Genomic DNA, 27,444 nt, shown 5'->3' with positions numbered 1-27,444 from the left:
CTTTACACCTGTCGATCCAAACATGTTGTACGGCATGTACACTAAACACACGGGTCATGGCTTTAAAAATTGTATAACCTCCTTTAGATGTAGATGCCACTTACGACTCTCGGTCCAAACAGGCAACTGGACATACCGGACGGGGTTTGTGCGCATCTCTGAAAGTCGAATATTTGTAAGTAGAGAAATCCCTGCACCGTATAATGCAGATGATACTCAAAAGATATCGTTATTTTCTTACTGTTCTGGAGATGGCGGGATCCGCGCACTCAGTATCTGAGCAATGTTCACCCACCAATGTTTGTAGATTATCTCTAATTACATCCTACGAAAGGCAGAGTTGCTTTTAGTGGGCTCCAGAAGCAATGTCAACAGAAACATGCAAGGCCATTCAATGAGGCCCTGGCTCTGCAAGTCCCCCTGGAACAAATCTTTATTTACGATTTCACACTGGGTAACATTTTGAAAGAATATAAAAACAATCCAATCGGCAACAATACAAGAAATAAAACCGACTGACATTACGCTTACACCTGAACTAACTCAAAGTGTACAATGACCTTTTAAACGAAATGCTGTCATTTCCCCCCTCCAACCTCAAACTTAGAAGATACAGTATAGAGTTCTTTAGGTTCAGTTTACCAACTCGGCCCGGGAGAGTTTGCTTTATTTACAAACTATTTAATGGTTACTCGAAAAAAATATTACTCGCTATACGTCTTCAGCGCTAGGTGCCTCTGACCACGGTGGGTCTTTAGTTTTGTTTGCACCACGAAAAAGTCTTTCCTTGGTGCCGCTACTTTGCATTGTGAGACAATCACTAAACACACATCTTTCCATAACTTATGACGATGACAGCTCCAAAACATGCAAATGCTGGAGGACATTTAGCTTGAACCACACGCTCACGCTTCCCCACGTTTCCGGTCCGTCCGACACCTTCGTTAAAATCTGCACCAGTTTCCAATCGCCACCCTCCTCCTCCTCCGCCTCCTGAACCACCGAGTTGGCAAAACACCCACTGCCCACTTGGCAGTGTGGATGCAGGCCGTGCCTGCAACCTCTCGCAAGCCGTGCACACACAAACAAAATCTCGGAGCGTCTTCGCAGTGCATCCAGCAACCAGCGCTTCGCGCGCCCCCCCTCCCACCGCGGAGAGCGCTCGGGCGGGAGAACGCGACCGCACCCCCCCCCCCCTCCCACCAGCTTCATCCGTTCCTTTGAATGCATTCGTTGCTGCAATTCGGTGGCTTGCAGTAACTAAAAAACGGCATCCTCTCGCGCAAAGTCACCATCCTCCCGTTTGCAAAAACGCGGTCCGAGCCCCGACCGGTGGCGTTCAAGCTTCCCGTCGTCTCGTCGTGCGGTCCCCTCAACTAACCCCCCCCCCCCCCCACTCGCAGCCTCCAATAATCTTCGTCAGGTGGCCTCGGCCGTGCCAAGCTCGCCTCTCCCTCTTGAACGTCGCAGGCTCTCACCTCTGGCCACCCGGAAATCTCTCGCTGCCCTGCACGTCGTCGGCGTCACGACACCCGCCCCTCTCTGTCAGAATCTTGAGACTCTTCGATTGATCCAACCTCTCCCGCACCTCTGAATCGTACTCTGAAGCTTGGTCGGTGTTCGCGAACCGCGAACGCCGACAAACGCGGATCCGTCCTCGGGCGTCAAGAAAGATATCGGCCTCCGGGAGAATTCCACCGCCCAACAGGCTCACGGATCCAGCCCTGCGATGGCTCGATGCCAGCGATCAGAGAAACGAGGTAAATGGCGTCACCGCCCTTTTGTCAGTTCACACCAAACGGTTCTCATTTTGCGCGTAGAAATAATGCGTCAGCTGCTGACGGCGATTTCCTCTACAAATGTCACGTATCCTGCAACATGTCATATCCCCACTCCCAGCAGCTTCACAGTGAACCATACTTTTTTTGTAAATAAACATATGTTGAATGGGGCATGCACGTGACTGTTGTAGTATACAGCATAACAAGTCACAGTCCAAATGTATATAAATATTGATAAACCAGTCCCTCTTTTTTTTATATATATACTTCAACAAGATCACGCTCTTAACATTTTGACCAGCTAAAAATGTATCTCGGCTGCGTTCTCCTGCACCAACAACGTTGAGGTTTTGTACCTCCTCGTCTCTCTGATCCATGCCGCGCCATCCCACCGGTCACCTGGCTAACCTCGACAACGAGAAACAGGAGCGAAGAATGGCGGAGACCAGGTGGAGGGGTCAGGCCACATCCCTGGACGTGGCCTGATCACGCCGAGGTCAAAAAAAAAGGGAGCCCAGGCCCGCAGTACCTTGCAAACGTGGCGCGGCCATCTCCACAGTCGCCGAACCTGCAAGTGGCACCCAACGGCAAGGTAGGACGCCCAAGCCCGCGATGGTACCGTCCGAGTGGAATGGGCTCTCAGACTCTCAGGGGAAGGGGAGTGTAACAACGCCCGATGCAATCTTCCCTCTAGGCCAGGGGTGGGGGACGTCCGGCCCCTGGGCCGTATGAGGCCCGCAAAATAATTTGGTCTGGCCCTGCCAAGGCAACCGCACGACTCGAAATTCAATAAATCTAGGAGCTTTTTCATAGCAACATGAATTTAATTTTGTATGGCCCGCGAATGATGTTATAAATATCCAAATGGCCCTTGGCAGAAAAAAAGGTTCCCCACCCCTGCTCTAGGCCAATGCGTAACAACGTCCGATGCGTTCTTTTAGCAGTATGGAAATCTGGACCTCTGTGGCCGTGTTAACCTTGACGGTGTTTTCCATAAAGAACGAACCGCTGCCGTGATCGTCACCCGCTCATTGTCCTTTGTATGTAAAAATCTTAGTGCTCTCGGCCACACCCAACCCGTGGAGAGCTCTCCGTCTGTCCGATGCAAAAGGAGCCAGACACTAAGTTGGCAAAAGTAGCTCCCCTGTTGCGGATGAAAAGTTAACCCCTCTCCCACCCTGGGCAGACACTGAGGTTGAGATCTTCAGGACAACCTTGTCGGCCTGGCAATCCACAACGGGGGGCATGGAGCGAATAAAGCCTGTAACTCGCCTAGCCTTCTGGCAGAGGCAAAGGCCGCTCGGAAAGCAGCCTTCAACGTCAGTAGTCATCAAGACGCTGCGGCCAGGGGCTTGGAGAGCGGAAGCATAAACGCACGTCCAACACAAGTCTCGGGATCCCAAGGGACCATCGAAGCTGGCCCGTCTAGGCTTCTCCAGAGTCACGTGGTCTTGGCAGCACTTCCGCAGAACCTACTGGGACACCGTGCACGTATATTCATGCGAGGGAGAAATTACCAACAGCCGCACCTCGTAAAGATTGTCCCCCGTGCTGTCCACCAAAGGAGGGCTCCCGACAGGCCCGCTCGGTTAGATTGACCCCACTGCCTGAGGCTGCATGAGCGGGTCTCAATCACAGAATCTGGCCAAGAGTACCATTTCCATAGTTGAGGCCACGTGACTCAAGTAGGATCAAAACGTCTCTCTTGCCCGGGTCACTGGCCTGTCATGCAGGGCCCAAGCCTGTTTGGCTGACGGTGAAGGCCCTTCTTGTCGTGGCAAGCGTGTCAGACCCCTGATCCGTCCGGACGTCGCCACTGAGGTAGTGAAGGCGCTGTTGGCTGTAGGACGCACACTTCACTGGTTTCACCACCAGTGGTGAACCGGTTATCGAGGTAAATGTGGATCCCCATTTCCCTGATTCTGCCACCAAGGTCACCAGGATTTACGTGAATACCCTTGGGGCCAAATCCAGCCCTACAAGGCAATGCTCGGTATTTGTGTTGCTCTTCCAGGTTGGAAGAACCTTACGTTACTGAAAGCAGTGAGTTTTCATTGGCACGTGGAGGTAAGCACACTGTAGACCCACCGACGTAATCCAGAATCATCATTGTTGCGCGTTCCTGATGGGCACGCAACGACTCCGTTTTGAAACGTTCCTTCTTAAGGAAAACGTTGAGCTTTCTGAGATCTAATATTGCCCTGAAAAACCCTGACATTTTTTTCTTCTTCCCATGAAAGATGTGGAGTAAAACCCCTTGGCCTTATTGTTGATAAACTGCTACCAAATCCATGGCCTGAATGTCGAACGGTCGCAAATCCTCCTGCTTGAGAGGCCGAGGCAAGCTCCGGGTCCTCCGCTTGGAAGTGACGGTCGATATCTGCTGAAGCGAGGTGTAGCTCCTGGAAGTCCAACCGGTAACACCGCCCGCACGACGGCGCGCATGCACGCCCTACGTTGTCGTACGCGCCCCCCTCCTGTGCACGTAGGAGACGGGAGCAGCTGCGTCGGGGCTGCCGCTGGGGCCACTTCGGCTTGACCTTGCCTCTGGCAAAGTGCCAGTGGTAGGGCAGTCTAACGGTAGATTTAACCTGCCGCACTGCCGCTGGGTCGAGCGTCCAGGGGTGCGAACCGAGCAGAAAGTGCCGAGGTGGCTCTGCTCTCCTGGCATCATCGACCCCTGTTGAGGCGCTCTGTGTGGGTCCCTTTGCTGAATAGGATCTGGCCCTCGACGAGGAGGGCAGTCAGAGCTGCCTAAGAGTTTGACGTCACTTTGGTTCCTGCTGCTGCTGCAGCCTGCGAGGCGATCGCCAGTTGATCCCAACCCCATGCTCACGGTAGACTTGGGCCCAAATCCAGGATGTCGGTGTAAGCCTGGCTGGAACTTTCTTGCTCCTGCCACTATGTATGTGGAACTTCTTTGCCTGCCCTGAGCGTACCGAGATGCGACGGACGTCTCATTCATTGTGCCGTACTGGCTCGTGCTTTGCCGCACCGCGGTTATCTTGCACAGGTCACCGAACTGTAGCGCGCGCGGCTGCGATGCAAATCGTTGCCGGCAACGCAGCAAAGTCGCGAGCTGCTCCCCAGTGCTGTGATCACTAAGTGCCCGCAACCAAAATGCCCTCTCTTGTCACGTGGCTCTCTACGGAGAATTTGCCGTTAAGATTCAAACAAAGTGAACCACACATCACCGCTGGGCTTGCACAAGGCCTAGAAAACTAACTGCATCATTCTCACGCCCTTTCATTGGGCGTGCAGGCTTCCAAAAGGCTCCAAAAGCCCGCCCGTTTTAAGTGCTTACCAGACACGAGTTTGCCTCCAAGTCTTGTTCCAACGTGCACCTCTAGTTCGTTTGCACACAAGGCCTTGATGATGGTCCCATAGCCAGGCAATGTGCTACGGCGGCCATTTCTGTTGGCGACTGTGACAAAAAGTGCCCACCACCTCTTCCCAAGAGAGCGCTCCCACAACTAGTAGTTATTACATACTGATAAGCACTTGACGGGAAATGCGTCTCGTCGCATGTCTTTACAGCTAGTTTCCCCAAATGCTTACTAAATATTCTGCTAATAGGGAGCAATTACAGTAAATGCTTTTGAGGCTGTGATGACGAACAAACACGAAGCTACTAAGGTTATAGCGAACCAAGAATGCCATCGCTTAGTGCGCGGTCACTTAAACGAACACCACTTCGCCAGTAATTGCGGATGCGCATTTAGTGAAACACTTCATCACATTTCATTGGAACACGCCGATTCTCTTCTCCAACCCCTGCCTGCAATATAGCTACCTGTGCCCAGCCAACCATTTCCTCCACCTTAAAGGGTGTCTCAGATAACACTCGACCACCACATGCCAGCCTCTGGATTTCCCAAAAATATTCTCAATCCCCCGTTCGTTGGCCGCTCGCTGCCTCCGTGTCTGCCACGTGCTTCTTCTGGTGCAACTGCAGGCTTTGCTCATTCGGGAACACGATTCCACACTTTTTGCACGCATACAGCTTCGCCATTGGGTTGGCGGCGTGCAAGCCGAGCGGTGCACCGCTCTGCAAGCGATGCTGCGGGATGGGGCCATATGGCCCCTGTTTCGTGTGGTTGTAACGATGCACCTGCAGGTCTCGAACGGCGTCAAATTCCTTCCCGCACTCGTTGCGGTCGCTCGTCCGCGCGTCGTCTTGCGCATTCGGCTGCCAGCTTTCGAAGTGATCGGCAAGCGTCCGCTGATGGAGATGCCTCTGCACCTCTTTCGCATGCTTGCTTCGATGTATTTGCAAGCCCAGATAGTTGCCGAATTCCTTCCCACACTCTTCGCACATGTGCTGGCTCTCCCGATCGACCTCCATTACTTCGGGCTGCGTGGTGGCCTTGTGGCGTTTTGGCATCGACTCCTCGTTGAGCTGGTCCTCCGCTTCTCTCCTGTGCTTAAAGTAATGCACTTGCAGGCCCCTGTAGCTGTCAAACTCCTTCCCGCACTCTTCACATCCGTGCTGGATCTTCTCCAGGCTCTTCTGTGCAAGGGGCAGCGAGTCTTCTGCGCCAGCGGCCGCTTGCTTCTGTGGAAGGCGGTTCTGTGCCTCCATACTGTGATTACTAAAATGTATACTGAGCCCGCGAAAGGTGCCGAACTCTTTCCCACACTCTCCGCACTGGTGCCGGTTCTGTTCTGGGTTCTTTTGCGCTTTGGATGGCAAAGTTTCTGGGTGACTTGAAATTTCCAATTCAACACCATGGCCCTGTGCATCTTTGGTGTGTTTCAAACGATGCACTTCATGGCCTTTCCTGGTACCAAATTCCTTCCCACACTCTTCACACCGGTACAGGCGCTTCTCAGTAATTTGTTGCACTTCAGATAGTGATCTTTGCGAGTCTTTCGAAATCGGCGTCACGCCAAGGTTGCGATATGCCTCTCTCTCATGCTTATATTGGCTTTGAATATTATCAAATTCCAGTGCATCCTCCACGTACTGGCTTCCCTGCTCGCTCTTCTGCTCTTCAGGTTCTGAAGAGCTTTCTAGGTGAATAAATATCGGTTGCTGAACGAGTTGGCCCTCTCCCTCTCTCGTGTGCTTGAAACGATGTACTTGCAGCCCACGACTCGAGTTGAACCCCTTGCCGCACTCTTCACACCTGTACTGGCTCACCTCCGGATAATCTCGGGATTTAGGCTGTGGCACATTTTGGTAGTTCGCCGCTGATTCCTGAACGAGCTGCCTCTGCGAATCCCTCGTGTGCTTGAAGCGGTGGATATTCATCGCGCGGCTGGTGCCAAATCCCTTGCCGCACTCTTCGCACTCGTGCAGCGTCGTCCCGTCGACGTCCCCTTCTCGCGATTCGGGCCGCGGAACGTCCCGGTGATTGGCCGGCTGCTGCTCGGCAAACTGGCTCTGCGCCTCCCGCTTGTGCTTGAAGCGGTGGATATTTTTCGCGTGACTGGTGGCAAATCCCTTGCCGCACTCTTCGCAGTGGTGCAGGCTCGTCTTAGCGGTTTCTTGCGCATCAGACAGTGACCTTTTTGAACCCTTCGAAATCGGCCTTTCGCTAAGCTTGTGATATGCCTCTATGTCCTGCTTATACAAATGCACTCCCGGATCTTGAATCATGTTAAATTCCTGTCCGTACTCCACGTACTGGCATCCCTGCTCGCTCTTCTGCTCTTCAGGTTCTGAAGAGCTTTCTAGGTGAATAAATATTGGTTGCTGAACGAGTTGGCCCTCTCCCTCTCTCGTATGCTTGAAACGATGTACCTGCAGGCCACGACTCGAGTTGAACCCCTTGCCGCACTCTTCACACCTGTACTGGCTCACCTCCGGACGCTCTTGCGATTTGGGCTGTTGCACGTTTTGGTAGTTCGCCGTTGGTTCCTGAACGAGCTGCCTCTGCGAATCCCTCGTGTGCTTGAAGCGGTGGATATTCATCGCGCGGCTGGTGCCAAATCCCTTGCCGCACTCTTCGCACCGATGCAGGCCCTCCTGCTGCCCATGCAGTGAGCTCTTTGGTGCTTTAGTCAGAGCGCCGTCGATGGTAACAAATGCTGGATTCTGGGGAGGTTGATACTCCGCCTCTCCCATGTGTTTGGCAAAATGTGTACTCGGCCCACGATTGGTGTTAAGCTCTTCCCCATACTCTTCACGTTTGTACTGGGTCTTCCCTGAGCTTTGTTGAACTTCAGACACTGCCCTTTCGACGTGTTTTGAAACTGGCCTCTCATTAAGTTGTATCTGCCTCTCCCTTGCATGCTTATAAATGTGAACTTGCAGGTCTCGTACGAAGTCAAACTCCTCGCCGCACTCTTTGCATACGTGTTGCCTTTCGTGCCAACTCTTCCGCGTGTCAGGCCGTGACGAGCTGCCTGGACGATTCAACATCTGCCCGTCAGCAACCCGGTTCTGCGCTTCTTTTGCGTGGCTGTAACGATGCACCTGCAGGTCCCGAATGCTATCAAAGTCCTTTCCACACTCGTCGCACCTGTGCTGGCTCTCCTCCTGCGGATTCTCCGGCACTCTGGGCTGTGAGCTTTCCGAGTGATTGGACGACAGCTGTTCAGCGAGCCGGCTCTCCGCCTCCCTCTTGTGTTTGTAGCGGTGGACGTTCTTGGCGTGACTCGAGCCGAACCCCTTGCCGCACTCTTCGCACCGGTGCAGGCTCGCCTCCGGACGCTCTTGCGATTCGGGCTGTGGCACGTTTTGGTAGTCGGCCGCTGGTTCCTGAACGAGCCGCCTCTGCGAATCCCTCGTGTGCTTGAAGCGGTGGATATTCATCGCGCGGCTGGTGCCAAACCTCTTGCCGCACTCTTCGCACTCGTGCAGCGTCGTCCCGTCGACGTCCCCTTCTCGCGGTTGGAGCCGCGGAACGTCCCGGTGATTTGACGACGGCTGCTCGGCCGGCTGGCTCCGCGCCTCCCGCTTGTGCTTGAAGCGGTGGACGTTCTTGGCGTGACTGCTGCCGAACCCCTTGCCGCACTCTTCGCACCGGTGCAGGCTCGCCTCCGGACGCTCCTGCGACCCACGCGGTGAGCTTTTTGGGCAATCCGCCGTCGGTTCCGGGACGAGCCGCCTCTCCGAATCCCTCGTGTGCTTGAAGCGGTGCACGTTGAGCGCGCGGCTCGACTCGAACTCCTTGCCGCACTCGTCACACCTGCTGTGCTGGCTCCCCTGCTGGTTCTCCCGCGACTCGGGCTTCGGGGGGCTCCGCGCGCAGTCGGACGCCGGCTCCTCGCCGAGCGGGCCCCGCGCCTCCCTGGCGTGTTTGTAACGGTGCACCTGCAGCCCGTGACGGCCGTCGAACTCTCTGCCGCACTCCTCGCACCGGTGCTGGACCCTCGCAACGTTCTCGTGGGATTCGCGCTGCGAAGCGTCGAGGCGGCCTGGCGGCGGGTTTTCAGCGAGCTGGCTCTGCGCCTCCCTCTTGTGCTTGAAGCGGTGGATGTTCTTGGCGTGACTCGAGCCGAACCCCTTGCCGCACTCTTCGCACCGGTGCTGCCCCCCCCCGCCCCGATGGCTGCTCTGCAACTTGGGCTGTGGCGTGCCTTTGAGGAATTTTGCCATCGGTTCCTCGACGAGCTGACCCTCTGCCCCCGTGAAGTGTTTATGACGGTGCACCTGCAGGCCTTTCTCGGCGTCGAATTCGTGTCCGCACTCGCCGCGCCCGTGCTGGCCCGTCGCTGGGTTCACCTGCACGTTCGGGAGGCTGCTGCTGCTGCTGCCCATAGCAACAACAGCCGCCGAGTCCTGTGGCAGCTGGGTCTGCGCCTCTCTCGAGTGTTTGCTGAGATGCACGTGCAGCCCATGAATGGTGTCAAAATCCTTCCCGCACTCGTCGCAGCCGTACTGGCTCCTCTCCGGGCGCCCCTGTGCCTGGGGCTGCGGCACGCCTTGGTGGCTCGCCGTCGGTTCCGGGACGAGCCGCCTCTCCGAATCCCTCGTGTGCTTGAAGCGGTGCACGTTGAGCGCGCGGCTCGACTCGAACTCCTTGCCGCACTCGTCACACCTGCTGTGCTGGCTCCCCTGCTGGTTCTCCCGCGGCTCGGGCTTCGGGGGGCTCCGCGCCTCCCTGGCGTGTTTGTAACGGTGCACCTGCAGCCCGTGACGGCCGTCGAACTCTCTGCCGCACTCCTCGCACCGGAACCGCGCGCTCGGTGCGCCGCTCGACTCCATCCCCCTGCCGGACTCTTCGCAGTCACGCCGGACGCCCTGGCGGTTCTCCCGCGAGCGTTGGGACGCCGGCTCCTCGCCGGGCCGGCTCCGCGGCGCCTCACCCCCGCCTCCGGAGCGACGCGAGTCCGCCGCGCGTCCGGCGCCGGGCCCGTTGCCCCGGCCTTCGAGCTCGCGTTCCCCGTCCTCCCCCGGGCTCTCGCCGGCGACCGGCGCCTCCGACGGCTCCGAGCTTCGCCCCGCGCGCTCTCGCCGGCTCGCCTCCGCCCCGAGCCGTGGGCGCGCCCTGCAGTCCGCCCCGCCCCCGCTCTCCACGGCCTCCCTGGCGTGCTTTTTGCGATGCGACTGCAGGCCCGCTTTGTTCGAGCAGCCCTTCCCGCACACCTCGCACCTGTGCCGGCCGTTCCAGAGATCGAAGTCGCCCGCGGGCTGCGGGTTCCGCTGGGGGCTCGGCGGCGAGCGCGCCAAGCGGTAGCTCCACGCCTCCTCCCTCAGGTGCTTGCTGTAATGAATGCTCAGCCCTCGCCCGTTCACGCACTCCGTCCCGCACCGGTCGCACGTGTACCCGGCCCCCCCCTCCTCCTCCTCCTGCGCGCCCGGACGCGCCTCGTCGCTCGGCTGCTCGCAGCGGTGCGCACACGGGCTCTCGTCATCGCCGAGCTCCTCCCCGCACTCCTTGCAGATGCGCTGCTTGTCCGCGTGGGGCGCGACGGGTCGCCGAACTTGCCGACCCGGCGCCTTCTTCCGGCGGTTGGTCCGAGACGCCGGCGGGCCCGCGCGGTTGAAAACCCAGCGGCCGCACTCGCTCGTCCCCGTCCCGTCCCGCGGGCCGTCCGAGAGACCGTCGGACGCCTCTGCCGATGGCTCCCCGAGGCATCGCTCCTCTCCCGCTCCCCACGCGAGCGCCGTCCCCCCCGCGCCCGGCCGAGGCCGCGCCCACCTCTTGAGCCGGGCGTTGTGCATCTGCGCCAGCCGCGCGTGCTTCTTCCGGTGGATCCGAAAGCCCCTCTCGCTCGCAAACGCCTTGCCGCACGCGCCGCACTCGTACCGCCAATCCCGCGCGACGCGGGCCCGGACGGTCGACGCGGAGGGCGCCCCCGGCGGCCGCCTCCCCGAGCCCCGGTCGCCGGCGTGCGGCCCGCCGCCCGGCCCCGCGGGGCTGGCCTGCCGCTTCCGCCAGTCGCGCGCGTGCATCTTCCGGTGCATCTGCAGGCCCGCGTTGTTCACGAACGTCTTGCGGCACGTGTCGCACCCGAGGCGCTTCTCCCGCGGCTCCGGCGTCGTCGCCGCGGGGGCTCGCGGCTCGACCGCTCCCGAGAGGCCCCGCGGCTCCTGGCCGCCGCCGGACGAGCCCTCGCCGCGCTCGGAGCGCGGCTCGGCCGCGGGCCGCGCCGGCGCCGCCGCTTCAGGGGGACTCGGCGCCTCGCCGAGGGTCGCCCGGGGGGCCTCTCGGCGCCGCCCCGGGCCCGCGTCGTCCGGGAACGTCCCGGCGTGCCGCCCGTCGCCCGCGGCGGATCGTTCCGCAGGTGCCCGCGCTCCCCTTCCCGCGGCCGCGCATCTGAGCGCCCGCGGGCCGGCCCCGGCGGCGAGCGGCCCGTCCCGGCCCACCCCGGCGTGGCGACGATCGTCTGTGCGGCCCAACAGCTCTGCTTCGCCGTCTTTGCCGCTCTCCGTGCCGTCGTTGGGCACGTCGGGCACCGCTGCCCGCGCGTCGCTCGCCAGGCATTCTTGAGCGGGGTGCGGGCAGAGAGGGAGGGGGGGAAATAACCGGTTCCAATTGCGGCCACGGACGGAAACCCGCAGGGCACTGCGCTGTGCCTGGGATATCTCGGTGGCAAGGAGGATTCGGTGGCAAGAGGGCCTGTGTCGTGCGTGTGCTCGCGATTGAAAGCGCGTTATCACAAGTGTCAGCGTGGATCGTGATTTGACGGACAACGCAGGGTTACCGGACTACTGCTTTTTGTGTGTTTAGTTTGTTGTCCTTCCCCCCGCACCTCCGAATGGTTGGCTACGTACGGTGCGAAGGAAATTCAACAAACAAAAACAAAGATCCCCCGTATAGCTTGAGCAGACTGTAGGGGCAAGTGCTGTTAGCGAGCAGCCATAAAGGTCGGCACGGCACACGGGGGAGTGGGTGGCCAGCACCACGCCCGGCCGCCATTGCCTCCCAAGTGGCGGTGTTCAATACAAACCGCACCAGGTACTCATTTGAGGACGAGAGGAGGCCCAGGACCGGTTCACATAATCGTCACCAGTTTTGGCCGTGAGCGGGAATCGAACCCAGGTGGCCAGGTTCATAGCGCAGCGCGCTAACCGCTTCACTCCCGCTGCCCACACACACACATCCTCACCGTCATCAGGGTAGTCCAGCCACACCTCCACCTCCATGAACATTGGCAAGTTTTCTCCCTCCCCCTCCCCCCCGTCGCCGTCTCGGCGCCCCGCTGAGCGACCGGCGTGCTCGGACGCCCCACGAGGAGGCGCCTGGAGCTCTCTCCCCGGGCCTGGGGAATGTGGGGGGGGGAGACAGAGACGGTGCAGTCGGAATGGTTGGCTGCGTCACGGCGCAGAAGAAGCCCAACGTGCGTACGTACGGACTTAACTTTTTTTTAACGGGGCATTTCTCTCGCTAGATACGATGGAAGCGACGTCACTTTATTTACCTTCACCAGAGGTGACTTCCAGCTGTGACGCCCTCCCACTGTCGGAGTCATGCACCTCCTCTTCCTCCTCCTCCTCAATCACGGGTTCTTGTTTGATGAACAGCAAACGGGAATCGCGACGCGACAGATCTGAAAGTGACAGTGCGATTGGCATCGGTGTCAGTGGCTCTGATGGACTTGGATGGCCAACAGCTGGAAGATGGACGGGCCTGGTATGCAGGAGGTCGTGAGTTTGATCCCCAGCCCTGACGATGCCTGCTGCTGTATATTTGGAGTTTGCGCGGCTCTCTCTCTTCCCGTGGTCGCGTGGATTTTTCTCTCCAGGTCCTCCGGGTCTTCCCTCCACATTTGGAATCAACGTCATGCGTTTAGGTTGTTATAAATGTTCACGTGACGATAAACCACTTCGTTGAGCCGCTATCATTTGTGGCCAAGGTTTGCTTCTGAAAAGAGCTCTATAGCTCAGTGGACCTTACCTGGTAAAATAAAACGGTACAGGGACTCACCTACTTATGAGCATTTGAACTTTCAGAGATACGAACAAACCCGGTCCGTATGTCCAGTTGCCCGTTCAGATCGAGAGTCGTAAGTTCAACCACCACGCAATAGACGGTGGTGGTGGCATCTAAATCTGCAGAACGTGAAGAACCCGTGGCATCTACATCTGCAGGACGTGAAGAACCAACGACATCTACATCTGTAGAACGTGAAGAACTAGTGCCATCTACATATGTTGAACGTGAAGAACCAGTGGCATCTAAATCTGCAGAACGTGAAGAACCAGTGGCATCTACATCTGCAGAACGTGAAGAACCAGTGGCATCTACATCTGCAGAACGTAAAGAACCAGTGGCATCTACATCTGCAGAACGTGAAGAACCAGTGGCATCTACATCTACAGAACATGAAGAACCAGTGGCATCTACATCTGTAGAACGTGACGAACCAGTGGCATCTACATCTGTAGAACGTGAAGAACTAGTGGCATCTACATATGTTGAACATGAAGAACCAGTGGCATCTAAATTTGTAGAACGTGAACAACCAGTGGCATCTACATCTGTAGAACGTGAAGAACCAGTGGCATCTAAATCTATAGAACGTGAAGAACCAGTGGCATCTACATCTGCATAATGTGAAGAACCAGTGGCATCTACATCTGCAGAACATGAAGAACCAGTGGCATCTACATCTGTAGAATGTGAAGAACCAGTGGCATCTACGTCTGTAGAACGTGAAGAACCAGTGACATTTACATCTGCAGAACGTGAAGAACCAGTGGCATCTACATCTGTAGAACGTGAAGAACCAGTGGCATCTACATCTGCGGAACGTGAAGTACCAGTGGCATCTACATCTGCAGAACGTGAAGAACCAGTGGCATCTACATCTGTAGAATGTGAAGAACCAGTGGCATCTACATCTGTAGAACGTGAAGAACCAATGACATCTACATCTGTAGAACGTGAAGAACCAGTGGCATCTACATCTGCAGAACGTGAAGAACCAGTGGCATCGACATCTGCAGAACGTGAAGTACCAGTGGCATCTACATCTGCAGAACGTGAAGAACCAGTGGCATCTACATCTGTAGAACGTTAAGAACCAATGACATCTACATCTGCAGAACGTGAGGAACCAGTGGCATCTACATCTGTAGAACGTGAAGAACCAGTGACATCTACATCTGCATAATGTGAAGAACCAGTGGCATCTACATCTGCAGAACATGAAGAACCAGTGGCATCTACATCTGTAGAATGTGAAGAACCAGTGGCATCTACGTCTGTAGAACGTGAAGAACCAGTGACATTTACATCTGCAGAAAGTGAAGAACCAGTGGCATCTACATCTGCGGAACGTGAAGTACCAGTGGCATCTACATCTGCAGAACGTGAAGAACCAGTGGCATCTACATCTGTAGAATGTGAAGAACCAGTGGCATCTACATCTGTAGAACGTGAAGAACCAATGACATCTACATCTGCAGAACGTGAAGAACCAGTGGCATCTACATCTGTAGAACGTGAAGAACCAGTGGCATCTACATCTGCGGAACGTGAAGTACCAGTGGCATCTACATCTGCAGAACGTGAAGAACCAGTGGCATCTACATCTGTAGAACGTGAAGAACCAATGACATCTACATCTGCAGAACGTGAAGAACCAGTGGCATCTACATCTGTAGAACGTGAAGAACCAGTGACATCTACATCTGCAGAACGTGAAGAACCAGTGGCATCTACATCTGTAGAACGTGAAGAACCAGTGGCATCTACATCTGCAGAATGTGAAGAACCAGTGGCATCTACATCTGCAGAACGTGAAGGACCAGTGGCATCGACATCTACAGGCGATTATACAACTTTTAAAGCCATTCCCGTGTTTAGCGTACACGCCGTACAACGCGTTTGAACGTGTGAACAAATCGACTCACAGAACCTCTGGAACCCAACTCTCTCCATTTTTGTGAGCGTGATTTGTAGAGGTTTGCCCCCCTCCTGCCTTATCGAGCCCCACCACCATATATTAGTTAATATTAATATTATATCAATATGTAAATATATTGTCGCAATATACAGACATGTTAAAATAAAAGTGTTACAATGTATGAAAAATGTATATTAGCGAAAAAAATGTAATTGGCAATATTACTTCAATAATACAGCAGTACTAATTTTTTTGTTATAAAATAAGAATTAACAAAAATAAGAAAACTAATCACACAGATTTAATTTAAAAGGCGACCTCCCAGTCCCTCACCGGCGTCGACGTCCTCCTCCTGCTTCACGGCGGTCCCGGGGAGTGGCGCCTCCTCATCTTCATCCTCACGCCGTTCCTCCTTGATGTCTACAATGGTGACGACAGTGGACGAGGAGGTGGAGGAGGTGGTGACGACGACAAGCCCAGTGGTCTCCTCCTCCTCCTCCTCCACGCTCGCCGCTGGGGATTGACGCAGCTCCGGTTAGCGAGGTCGGCTACGTTCGGTGGTGTTCAACGTACACACACGTAGAGACCCACAGACACCCAAAGAGATACCCACAGAGACCGATAGATTAGCTCAGTTGGCTAAGTATCGTGCATAAGAAGTTCAATATACGTACACAGAGACCCACAGACAACCAGACAGACACCCAGAGAGACCGACAGAGTAGCGTGATTGGCTACGTACGGTGGTGTTAGAGAAGTTCAACGTACACACACGTAGAGACCCACAGACACCCATAGAGATACCCACAGAGACCGATAGATTACTCAGTTGGCTACGTATGGTGCATAAGAAGTTCAATATATGTACACAGAGACCCACAGACAACCAGACAGACACCCAGAGAGACCGATAGATTAGTGTGATTGGCTACGTACGGTGGTGTTCAACGTACACACACGTAGAGACCTACAGACACCCATAGAGATACCCATAGAGACCGATAGATTAGCACAGTTGGCTAAGTATGGTGCATAAGAAGTTCAAAGTACACACACAGAGACCCACAGACACCCAAGCCCATAGAGACACCCACAGAGACCCACAGATTAGCGTGACTGGCTACGTACGGTGGCGTCAAAGAAGTTCAGCGTACCCACGGAGGGTCGAAGACCCAAGACGGAGACAGGGAGAGAAGTCGGACTCGCGTCCAATGGTGCCGCCGGCGCTACGCCATCGCTCGCACACGCACGCTCCCGGAAATTTAATTGTAACTTGCTGACCTGCCCCGACTCAGACATGAGTGAAAAAGAGCTTCATAGACCATCGGGGCGCCACGGTGGCTAGGAGATGTTAACTACCTCGCCTGGTGTGCAGGAGGTCGATCCCAACCCTGACAATGCCTGCTGCTGTATATTTGGAGTTTGCGTGTGTCTCTCTCGCCGTGGTCGCGTGGATTTTCCTCCGGTCCCTCCGGTTTTTTCTCTCCATATTTAGCATCAACGTCAAGCCTTTAAGAGTTATTTGGCTGCTATGAATGTGCACGTGATGAGCCACTTTGTTGAGCTGCTATCATTTGTGATATTACCAGGTCTCTCCTGAAGAAGATCTACATAGTTCAGTGGGCCTTACCTGGTAAAACACAAAACACTTCGGTGTCTCTGTGTACGTATTTTAAGAAATAAATTCTTTAAATATCGCAGCAGCGCCAAACGCAGCGCCCTCTGGCGGCCGCAGCTTCATAACGCGAACCCAGCGCAAAGATCCCCCTATAGCCTTAACAGAATGTTGGGGCAAGTGCTGTTAGTGAGTAGCACCTATGAAGGCCGGAAATGGCACACGATGGGGTGGGTGACCAGCACCACGCCCGACCGCCTTTGTCTCCCCCAATGGCGGTGTTCACTACGCACCGCACCAGGTACTCGTTCAAGGCCGAGCCGACCTAGGGGAGGCCCAGGGACCGGCTCAGACAATCCTCACTGGGTGCTGGCCGTGAGCGGGAATCCAACTCGGGCCGCCGGATTCGTAGCGCAGCGTAGCGCTAACCGCCACACCCCACATCAAGACAAGACAAAGGTCCCCCGTATAGCCTGAACATACTGCCGAGGCAAGCGCTGTTAGCGAGCATCGTGGGGGGGGGGGGGTGAAGTGGGGGGAGGGAGACACTCACCGGCACCGGTGCTACCGGTGCTGCCGGTGGAGTTGCCGCGGCACACCCCGCGGGTGCCGTCGATTCCGTCGTCGCCGTTCTCCGTCTTGATTCCCAGCGGCCGGAAGCGAGCCGCGGGCAGCGCGGAACTCGCGGCTGTGACAACAACAACGGCGACATGGCAGGGATAGGTTCTGCATCAAAGGCAGCGTGCGGAGCGGTGGGCTACGTGTTTAGGAGTAAGATCTATGTACTGCGTGCGTAAAACTTCTTTCGCACCGCCGTACGTAGCCAACCGTGCTAATCTGTGGGTCCCTGTGGGTCTGGGTGTCTGTGGGTCTCTGTGGGTCTCTGTGGGTCTGGGAGTCTGTGGGTCTCTGTGTGTGTGATGTTGAACTTCGTTTGCACCGTACGCAGCAAACCGTGTTCATCGGAGGTGTGGGGAAAGGACAGCAAACTAAAACACAACAACAAGCCGTTCTCAAAGAAATTAGCTTGTCATCTAGATGACGATGATTTACAAGTGGCGTAGCTCCCAGTGGCTTCCTAATATTGCGTCTGGTCGCGTTTTAGTTTGTTGTCCTTCACCCGCGCCTCCGATGAGCACGGTTGGCTACTTATGGTGCCAAAAAAGTTCAACACACGCAGAGACCCACAGACACCCAGATCCATAGAGACCCACAGACACGCAGAACCATAGAGACCCACAGATTAGCGCGGTTGTCTACGTACGGTGGTGCGAAAGAAGTTCAACACACACACAGACCCACAGACACCCAGGCCCATACAGACACCTTCACCATTGACTCATCTCACCACACACCGTTTGACGGTACACTCGCTATGTCTCTGTTCAGCGCCTTGGTTAACGCGCTGCACGCACGCACGCACGAGGTTGAACTTCTTCAGCGCACCTTGCATAGCCAACCCCGCTAATCGTGGGCGGGCGGGGAAGGGCAACAAATGTAATAAAGCGAGGCAAGATAGGAAGAGAAGGAACAAAACGATTCCACAGAGAGCCGTCAGCTCCTCACCGTCACGAGCAGCCCCAGGCTCCACGCCAGCGCCGTCCACCCCAGCGCTGTCCACCCACTGGGCCTCTTGCAAATGGGGCAGCCACTGCAGCGTCACGCGGGAGCCCCCCACCCAGAGGCCACCCCCACCACCACCACTGCCACCATCCCCACCACCACCGGCTTTCCGTCTCCCTCCTATGTTCCCATCGCGCCGCTTGTCGTCATCGTCGTCGTCATCGTCGTCGTCATCGTCGTCGTCATCATCGTCGTCATCATCGTCGTCATCGTCGTCCTCCCGCGTGGGGTGGGGCTGGCGCCCCGAGGCGTCGACGGCAGCACCGCCGCACGGCTCGCGGAGACGCCACGGCTCCCCGCTCCCCTCCGTCGCGTCTCTCGCATCCGGCTCCCCCTGGCGGTGCCCGTCCCCGCCGACGGCGACGCCGCCGGCTGGAGATGGCGCCCCGGCGCTCCGGGTGGGGTTACCGCTGCCGCCGTGGGTCGGTGCCCCCGTGGGTTTGCCGGCGTCTCCTTAGGAGGAACGGGGACAGGGAGGTGTTTGCGGAGCGACATGCGGAACGGTCGCGAGGCTCCGTTAAGCAGGGTTCTCTATCATCGCGAGGCCCTCCGTGGGCCACTTGCGGCCTCGCCCTGGTGGCCTTTAGTGCGGCCCCCTGATGTGCAATGTCCAATCAGGTTCACTGTCCAATCAGGTTCACTGTCCAATCAGGTTCACTGTCCAATCAGGTTCACTGCCCAATCAGGTTCACTGTCCAATCAGGTTCAATGTCCAATCAGGTTCATTGTCCAATCAGGTTCACTGTCCAATCGGTTTCAATGTCCAATGAGGTTCAATGTCCAATCAGGTTCACTGTCCAATCAGGTTCATTGTCCAATCAGGTTCACTGTCCAATCAGGTTCAATGTCCAATCGGTTTCAATGGCCAATCGGTTCACTGGTGGCGGGTTTGACGACACAACATTTACACATTTACGTTAATCTAACCCAAAACAAATCCTTTCTGAAAATATATCACCAGCTTCGCTGGGGGCAGCTGTCACGACTCACCCAATGCCGGCTTCCACCAATCCGCAACTCTGGGGCGCTTGGCGAGGCCGCATAGCCCCTCCATCGGTGCCGACTTGCGCTTGATTATGGCGGAGGAGGAGGTGGAGGAGGAGCTGCCCAAGGGCGTCTCCGGCTCTGCACTGGGACGCCCGCCACCACCTCGTGCCGTGCCGGCCTCCACGCCGGCCTCTCCCGTCGGTTCGTCGACGGCGGCTGCAGCCCCGGCCAGGGCCCCGGCGACGGCGGCGTCCTTCGCCGTCTCGCGACGACCGCCGACGGCGGCGGAGTCGGCGGCGTCGCGTTTGCCGGCGGCCTCCCCGCCGACCGCGGCCTCATCGCGGCCCGCGGCCCCGGAGCTGTCAGCGACGCCGGCGAGGTCGGCGTCGGCCTCCTCCAGCGGCTCGACACCAGTCTGGGTCAAGTCCGTTTTAGTGCCGGGGTCTCCCTTCACCTCACGACTGGAGTCCCTCATGGGCCGCTCTCTTTCAGCAGAGGAGTCGCCGCCACCGGCGCCACCATAACCACAGCCACCACCGCCCCAAGAACAATCCACCTCGGCTGCCGCAAGACTCCCCGCGTCGCCGCGGGTGGCGCCCCCGGCTTCGGGGGCGCGAGCGGCAGGCGCGGGCCGGGCCGTCGGACTCGCGCGGTCACCTCCGGCCCCCGCCGCCCAGCGGCCTCCTCCGCCGTTCCCGACGGAGGGGGCCGCGTTCGCCGTCGATGGCCCGCCGCCGGTCTCGACGCTCGGCCCCCCGTGTCGGGAGGGGGCCTCGCCCTCGCAATGTCTCCCGCCGGCCTCCTCCTCCTCCGCAAGAGGGCCGACCGTGTCCGCAGGCGGCTTTGCCACGCCGCCAGAGTTCCCCGTCGCGGGGCCGTGTTCTGCTGCCCTAGCGTGCGACGAGTCGGCCCGGCTCCGACGCTGCCCCGCAGTGGCGCCGATGCCGGCATCGCCGCCGGCCTCCACTCCTCCCCCCTCCTCGCGAGCCTCGCGACTCTCTCCGTCGTCGACGGCACGGCGGTCGCCGATCGCTCGCCCCTCCGAGCCGAGCGGGCGACGGGAGCTCGCCCCCTCCTCCTCCGCCGCCGCCGCCGCACCCGTCGCGTCTACGCGACGGCCCACTCCTAGCTCCGCCATGCCCCAAGGCCGTGCCGGAGAGTCACCGCCGTTGCCCGAAGGCGCCCACGGGCCGTTCCCGGCGTCCTTGGCGCGGTCGGCCAACCGCGGCCGGGCATCGTCCATTTACGTGCGTTCGCCGGTAGGGCGGGGGTGGACTCCCCTAAGGCTCGGGATCCGTCGCCGTCGCGCCTCCGCTGAGCTCTGCACGCCGCCCACCTGACTGATCGCGCAACACGAGGCCAACAAACGCCAAGTTAAACGGTAAACTAAACTATTCGACTATTTGCTTTCGTTTCAACAGACGTAGACATTTTTTGAGAAGCGACCCTGGCCGTCACAAATGGCAGCTCAACAAAGTGGCTCATCGTCGTCTTCGTCGAGTGGAAATTTATAGCAGCGGCCAAATACTTTAAAAGCGCGGTGACGTTGATTCCAAATGTGGAGTGAAAAACCGGAGGGCCTGGAGAAAAATCCACGCGACCACGACGTGATAGCGAGACTCTACATCAGCAGGCATCGTCAGGGTCGGGATCTTACCCACGACCTCCTGCGTACCAGGCGAGGTAGTTAACATCTCCTAGTCACCGTTGCGCTCCCTGGTATTTAGCTCCTCAACATTTTGCCACATGCGAGCCCGTCAACCTCGACTCCAGGCAGCTCCTCTGTCTCTCTCGGAAAACATTTTACAATGTAAGCAAAAACAAATCAGAATCTGCATTTAATGCCGGAGCAATCTGATGAGCTATAAAGCTCTTTTTTTCACAGATGTCCAAATCAGGTGATAACCAACTGCTCTCCCTACACAGGAAAATTCCCTGACCTCTCCGCCAGCTGCAGTGCCATGTATAGGTTAATCTTCCACAGCACTTTCATGCCTCAATGCATTCCAAGTCGTTGTGCGTGTGCATGTATGTCGAACTTCCACAATAGAGGTCTTTGGGTTAGATCACGTAAAATATAAGTGCGTGTCGTTTCACCCCGCCACCATCAATCAGTAAGGATCTGTGTCACGTAAACAAAACGTGGCCAATTCTTTGCTAGTACAACACTAACCAGTTGTGTTGGAGAGTAAACCCACCCACAACATTTACAATTTTGGAGAGCAAAGCCACAACCCAAAAACCTCCATTATGGATAATATTGGTCACGAAAGCCTACGCGTTAAACTACGGGGAACTTCGTTTGCACCGTACGCAGCCAACCGCACTAATCGGAGGTGCGGGGGAAAGACAACTAAACACAAAAATGACAAGCATTTCTGAAGATAATGAGTGTGTCAATCTCGACGATGACGATTTAAAAGTGCATCAAAGCTCCCAGTGGCTTCCTAACATCGGAAGGGAAGAGCGTTCCAGACGGCCGCAGAAGCGGCGCGTCTGAAAGCGCCGAGCGACGACGACGACGACCGCCGCTTTCGTCCGATGGCACAAAACCCAAAGATCTTCCCCGACTTCTATTGCCCGGTCGCTCAACGCCCCCCCCCACGCCCGCCCCCCGGTTCGCAAATACGGAACGTCTCTCTCTTTCCGCCGTCGTTTGCGACGCCACGCTCGTCCGGAGCCATTCTCGGATTTTTAACGGAACCCTCACTCCCCTCCCCCCTTTGCCGCTCTCAATGTCATTTTTTTGGTCAACGTGACTCCGTGGGACCGTCACGTCGCTCCCGAACACGCGTTCCGTGGGGGGGGGGGGGGTGGGCCCCTACCAAGTCACATGCGTTCGGTGGGGGTGAGGGGCCATTTCACTTTCGCGTGGACACTGAGCGAGGTAATACACACAAATTTACAGCTCCCTTCAAACACACATCGATCTTATTTCTCTCATTTCTATTACTCTTTTTTTAATAATACAGCGTACACATTAACCAATGTTTCATGACAGTAAATATACACGATGTAACACGCTTTTTCCTCTGCGTACTCGCTGTTACATTTAATTTGCTCAAGACAACAAAGTTCATCCAATGTGTCTTTTTGCCCACAAACTTTCCTGTTGTGACCAGGACTTGAAGTCATAAACTATTCTTACTTTGTTTACATTTATTTTTCACTTTCGCTTTCACATTTTTTGTCCAAGGAAGATACCTCAGCGGCAATGAGGCCATTTGGAGAATTCTTGGCTTCCCCATCCATGAGCATTCCCCCCCCCCCCCCACCAGTCATCCATTTGGCAGTTCACCTTGAAAATGGTCAACGCATCTGCAACACCGAAGGAAATGCCCAGAAACAGGCCCTGACTCCACAAGATACCACCCTCATGGCGTTCTTTGTTTTGTGCCCAAGTTACCCATTTGCTGCCAACCTGCTCTACCATTAAGTTCCCTCCTACTATGCATGGACTGCTAAAAAAAATGGAAGCGACCTGCTGGTGACAGTGAATCTGATGCCTTCGGAAGAGTCTACACAGTTCATCCCAACAATCAGGAGTGCTACTTTCTCTGAATGCTTTTCCACCTTGTCAAAGGGTCCAAATGTTTCCAAGACCTCAAAAAACAGTGGAAGGAGTTGTCTGTCACACATACAGGGAGTTTGCAATGTTCGTGGAATTCTTGAGGATGATCAGCATCTTGATAAAGCTATGACAGAAGCTTCTGTTAGTCAGTCCCCTTCTCAAATGAGATTGCTCTTCTGCATCATTCTTCAAGTTTGCAGCCCATCTAACCCCATGGGACTCTGGCAAAAATACAAAGAGGGCATTGCGTGAGGACATCCTCCACAGAGCTCAGAGAAAATCCAAAACCTCGACGTCACCTTTTCTGATGTCATCTTTAACCAGGCCCTCATCCTCAAAGAGGACTAACTTCACTCCATTGGTGGAAAAGACCTCGCACATCTATCGGACTACAAACACCCTACGGGGACAACCGGCAAGCCCTTAAGAAATCCTACGTGAAATATGCTACGATGGTTTAGAGCTTCTTAAATGTATTGAGGAAAATGAAGCAAAGCTGATGGAAGCACAAAGAGAAGCGTACACGGAAATCTTGGAAGACATTGCGTCTAAAAATGGAGGCATATTTTTCCTTGATGCACCTGCTGGTACTGGAAAGACCACTGTTCTCTACCTGCTCGTGGCTAAGGTTCGCCGGAGGGGGAAAATTGCTTCCGCTGTGGCATCATCGGGAATTGCGGCAACTCTGCTTTCTGGAGAAAGGACTGCCCATTCCACATCCAAGCTTCCATTGGATCCATCTCTATGAGAAAACCCTGTTTGCATTATTTCAAAGGGAACTGCCCTTGCACAGGTCCTGGTTAATTGTGAATAAATAGTGTGTGATGAATGCACCATGTCCCACAAGGGAACATTTGAGGCTGTCCACAACAACTTTGCAGGACCTCCGTGACAATTCCAGGATTGTGGGTGGTGTAACTTTTCTCATGGCTGGTGACTTCCGACAAACCTTACACCTAAATTTTGATTTAAAGCTTTCGTGACTGCAGTAATTCATATTCTTAGTTCTTTCGGTAAAGTTTTATATATATATTTTATTATTTTGTTGTTTCCCTTCAACGTGACTTTACCGAAAGAACTAAGAATATGAAAACCTTACACCTGTTGTATTTCCAGGAACCAAAGCTGATTAGTTAAATGCCTGCATCAGGTCGTCATGCCTCTGGAGGGACGTGATGAAACTGAGACTAACTACAAACATGCGTGTATATCTCCATGGAGACCAAGAGGCAGGAAACTTTGCTGAAGCTCTTCTTGATATGGGAAATGGCATTATTCTTGCGGACGGCACAGATGGACTTAGCACCGTGTCTAAAGGCATCCTCCTTTCCACTTCGGAATGGGAACTGGAGGAAAAAGTGTACCAAAACATGCAACAACACTTTCAAGATGTTATCTGCCTACGGGAGAGGGCCATTTTGGATCCAAAAAATGGCGCTGTTCACAGAATCAATTCCATTCCATGTTGTTGCACAAATTACGTGGAGAGAGCAAGTCCTACAAATCTATTGACTCAGTGTTGGACCATGATCTAATTGTTCACTATCCAGTTGAAATATTGAATTCTCTGCAGCTCCCGGGTGTTCCACCACACAACTTACGACCACCAATTGGGGCACCGGTCTTGCTATTGAGAAACTTGGACCCACCTAGACTATGCCATGGCACAAGGTTAATTGCCAAAAAATTACATTCAAATGTTATCGAAGCTACAATCATGACAGGCAATTCTAAAGGTGAAGACGTCTTTCTCCCTCGCATACCTATAATCCCAAACGACACAGTCTTTGAATTTAGGAGGCTTCAATCCCCCATCCAGCTCAGCTTTTCAATGCACATTAACAAGGCGCAAGGACAATCTTTAACAGTGGTGTCACTGATTTTGTCAACTCCGTGCTTTTCTCATGGCCAACTTTACGTGGGATGCTCTCGTGCAGACAACGACAAATATTTACATTACTTTGGACCAGCAGGCAAGACCGGAAACATTGCTTACAAGAGAGGCTCTTTAAATAGTGGCGTGCGGCTCAGCAATAAGTGGCAGTTTCATTATTTTGGAGAGGCTCTTGCTTTGGTTGGGGGCGCCGCTCCCCTCCCACATCACGCTGCTTCACCCCACGCCTTCTGGGGGGCAGTTCGGCTGTCGGCGGGGTGCTCGCCGAGCCGACCCCCCCCCCCACACCTCGCCGCCCTGTGCGGCCTTCACGCCGCTTCCTTCACGGGTCTCCAAGCCAGGCCACCATTTCGGCGGCCTGGCTGCCGGCGACTGTTCGTGACGGCGCTCTTGCGGCGCGGCTTCCTCGCCGTCCCACGTCTCACCGCTCCATCCCCGAGTCTCCTGCCTGCCTCCAAGCCTGCCAAGTGTCCTGTCGGCGGTCTGACTGCCAGCGGTTGCTTGTGGCACCGCCCGGCGCTGCTCTTATTTCGCCTCGGCCATTACCTGCCCTCCCTCCCTTCTCCCCATTTACCCCATTTATGTATTATAAATTATAGATCGTCCGTGCATCCTCAAGCGCCTTACTACAGCACCATTAAAAACAACAGTAATAAAGACTACGGTACAAATACTTTATACGATTAACCATTTACTTATGACTCAGCATTCAATACAAGACAAAGGCGTATCATACAAGTTAAGTATGACCTTTGATTAGTGCACCGATCCTCAAAGGTGCATTAACAATTGTTTGCATTTTCCCTCTTCCTTGGTTCTCTCCTTAACATGACGTACATAGAAAACTAATCTTTAAAAACTGAGTTAGTAAATAGCAAAGTTCAAATGTGTGTGTGTAATCTTGATTTGAAGCTTTCGCGACGACAGGAATCCACTCTTTGGTTCTTTTGGTAAAGTCACTTAGGTAAAGTCACGTGGGTATATTTTATTTTATACCTACGTGACTTTACCGAAAGAACCAAAGAGTATTTGTGTGTGTAAGTCGATGCCTGTGTGTAAGTCGATGTGTGTGTGTAAGTCGATGTGTGTGTGTGTGAGTCTATGTGTGTGTGTATAAGTCCATGTGTGTGTGTGCAAGTCTATGTGTGTGTAAGTCCATGTGTGTGTGTGTGAGTCTATGTGTGTTTGTAAGTCGATGTGTGTGTAAGTCCATGTGTGTGTATGTAAGTCCATGTGTGTGTGTGTAAGTCCGTGTGTGTGTAAGTCCGTGTGTGTGTGAGTCCATGTGTGTGTGTGTGAGTCCATGTGTGTGTGTGTAAGTCGATGCGTGTGTGTAAGTCCATGTGTGTGTGTAAGTCTATGTCTGTGTGTGTGAGTCCATGTGTGTGTGTGTAAGTCGATGTCTGTGTGTGTAAGTCCATGTGTGTGTGTTAGTCCGTGTGTGTGTGTGTAAGTCCATGTGTGTGTGTTAGTCAATGTGTGTGTGTAAGTGCATATGTGTGTGTAGGTCCATGTGCGTGTGAGTCTATGTATGTGTGTGTGAGTCCGTGTGTGTGTGCGAGTCCATGTGTGTGTGTGTGGGTCCATGTGTGTGTGTAAGTAAATACGTGCGTGTGAGTCCATGTGTGTGTGTGGGTCGATGTCTGTGTGTAAGTCCATGTGTGTGTGTTAGTCAATGTGTGTGTGTGTAAGTGCATATGTGCGTGTAGGTCCATGTGTGTGTGTGTGTGAGTCTCTGTACAGTGAGGGAAAAAAGTATTTGATCCCCTGCTGATTTTGTGCGTTTGCCCACTGACAAAGAAATGATCAGTCTATAATTGTAATGGTAGGTTTATTTGAACAGTGAGAGAGAATAACAACAAACAAATCCAGAAAAACGCATGTCAAAAATGTTATAAATTGATTTGCATTTTAATGAGTGAAATAAGTATTTGACGCCCTCTCAATCAGAAAGATTTCTGGCTCCCAGGTGTCTTTTTATACAGGTAACGAGCTGATATTAGGAGCACACTCTTAAAGGGAGTGCTCCTAATCTCAGCTTGTTACCTGTATAAAAGACACCTGTCCACAGAAGCAACCAATCAATCAGATTCCAAACTCTCCACCATGGCCAAGACCAAAGAGCTCTCCAAGGATGTCAGAGACAAGATTGTAGACCTACACAAGGCTGGAATGGGCTACAAGACCATTGCCAAGCAGCTTGGTGAGAAGGTGACAACAGTTGGTGCGATTATTCGCAAATGGAAGAAACACAAAAGAACTATCAATCTCCCTCGGCCTGGGGCTCCATGCAAGATCTCACCTCGTGGCGTTGCAATGATCATGAGAACGGTGAGGAATCAGCCCACAACTACACGGGAGGATCTTGTCAATGATGTCAAGGCAGCTGGGACCATAGTCACCAAGAAAACAATTGGTAACACACTACGCCGTGAAGGACTGAAATCCTGCAGCGCCCGCAAGGTCCCCCTGCTCAAGAAAGCACATATACATGCCCGTCTGAAGTTTGCCAATGAACATCTGAATGATTCAGAGGACAACTTGGTGAAAGCGTTGTGGTCAGATGAGACCAAAATGGAGCTCTTTGGCATCAACTCAACTCGCCGTGTTTGGAGGAGGAGGAATGCTGCCTATGACCCCAAGAACACCATCCCCACCGTCAAACATGGAGGTGGAAACATTATGCTTTGTGGGTGTTTTTCTGCTAAGGGGACAGGACAACTTCACC

At 54.8% G+C, this 27,444-nt stretch overlaps 1 protein-coding gene across 1 annotated transcript in view; it reads right to left on the bottom strand.

Moving 5' to 3' along the window:
* Positions 1-415: 415 nt before the first annotated feature.
* LOC142906544 (uncharacterized) overlaps positions 416-27,444 on the bottom strand; it is a 28,545-nt gene continuing 1,516 nt past the window's right edge. Inside the window, exons 2-8 of the mRNA XM_076054624.1 lie at positions 19,255-20,591; positions 18,208-18,717; positions 17,195-17,329; positions 15,360-15,539; positions 12,597-12,725; positions 12,285-12,437; positions 416-11,660 (exon numbers count right to left, since the gene is read on the bottom strand). Of these exons, the coding sequence (XP_075910739.1) occupies positions 5,668-11,660; positions 12,285-12,437; positions 12,597-12,725; positions 15,360-15,539; positions 17,195-17,329; positions 18,208-18,717; positions 19,255-20,494 (8,340 nt within the window). The 5' untranslated portion in view covers positions 20,495-20,591 and the 3' untranslated portion in view covers positions 416-5,667. The remainder of the gene's footprint in view (positions 11,661-12,284; positions 12,438-12,596; positions 12,726-15,359; positions 15,540-17,194; positions 17,330-18,207; positions 18,718-19,254; positions 20,592-27,444) is intronic.

The sequence above is a fragment of the Petromyzon marinus genome, chromosome 66 (genome assembly GCF_048934315.1).
Source record: "Petromyzon marinus isolate PM22_M1 ecotype Great Lakes invasive population chromosome 66, UKy_Petmar_22M1.pri1.0, whole genome shotgun sequence".
NCBI classification, from domain to species: domain Eukaryota; kingdom Metazoa; phylum Chordata; class Hyperoartia; order Petromyzontiformes; family Petromyzontidae; genus Petromyzon; species Petromyzon marinus.
The sequence above is the reverse complement of the archived record's forward strand: the minus strand, read 5'-3'. Positions and strand labels throughout refer to the sequence as shown.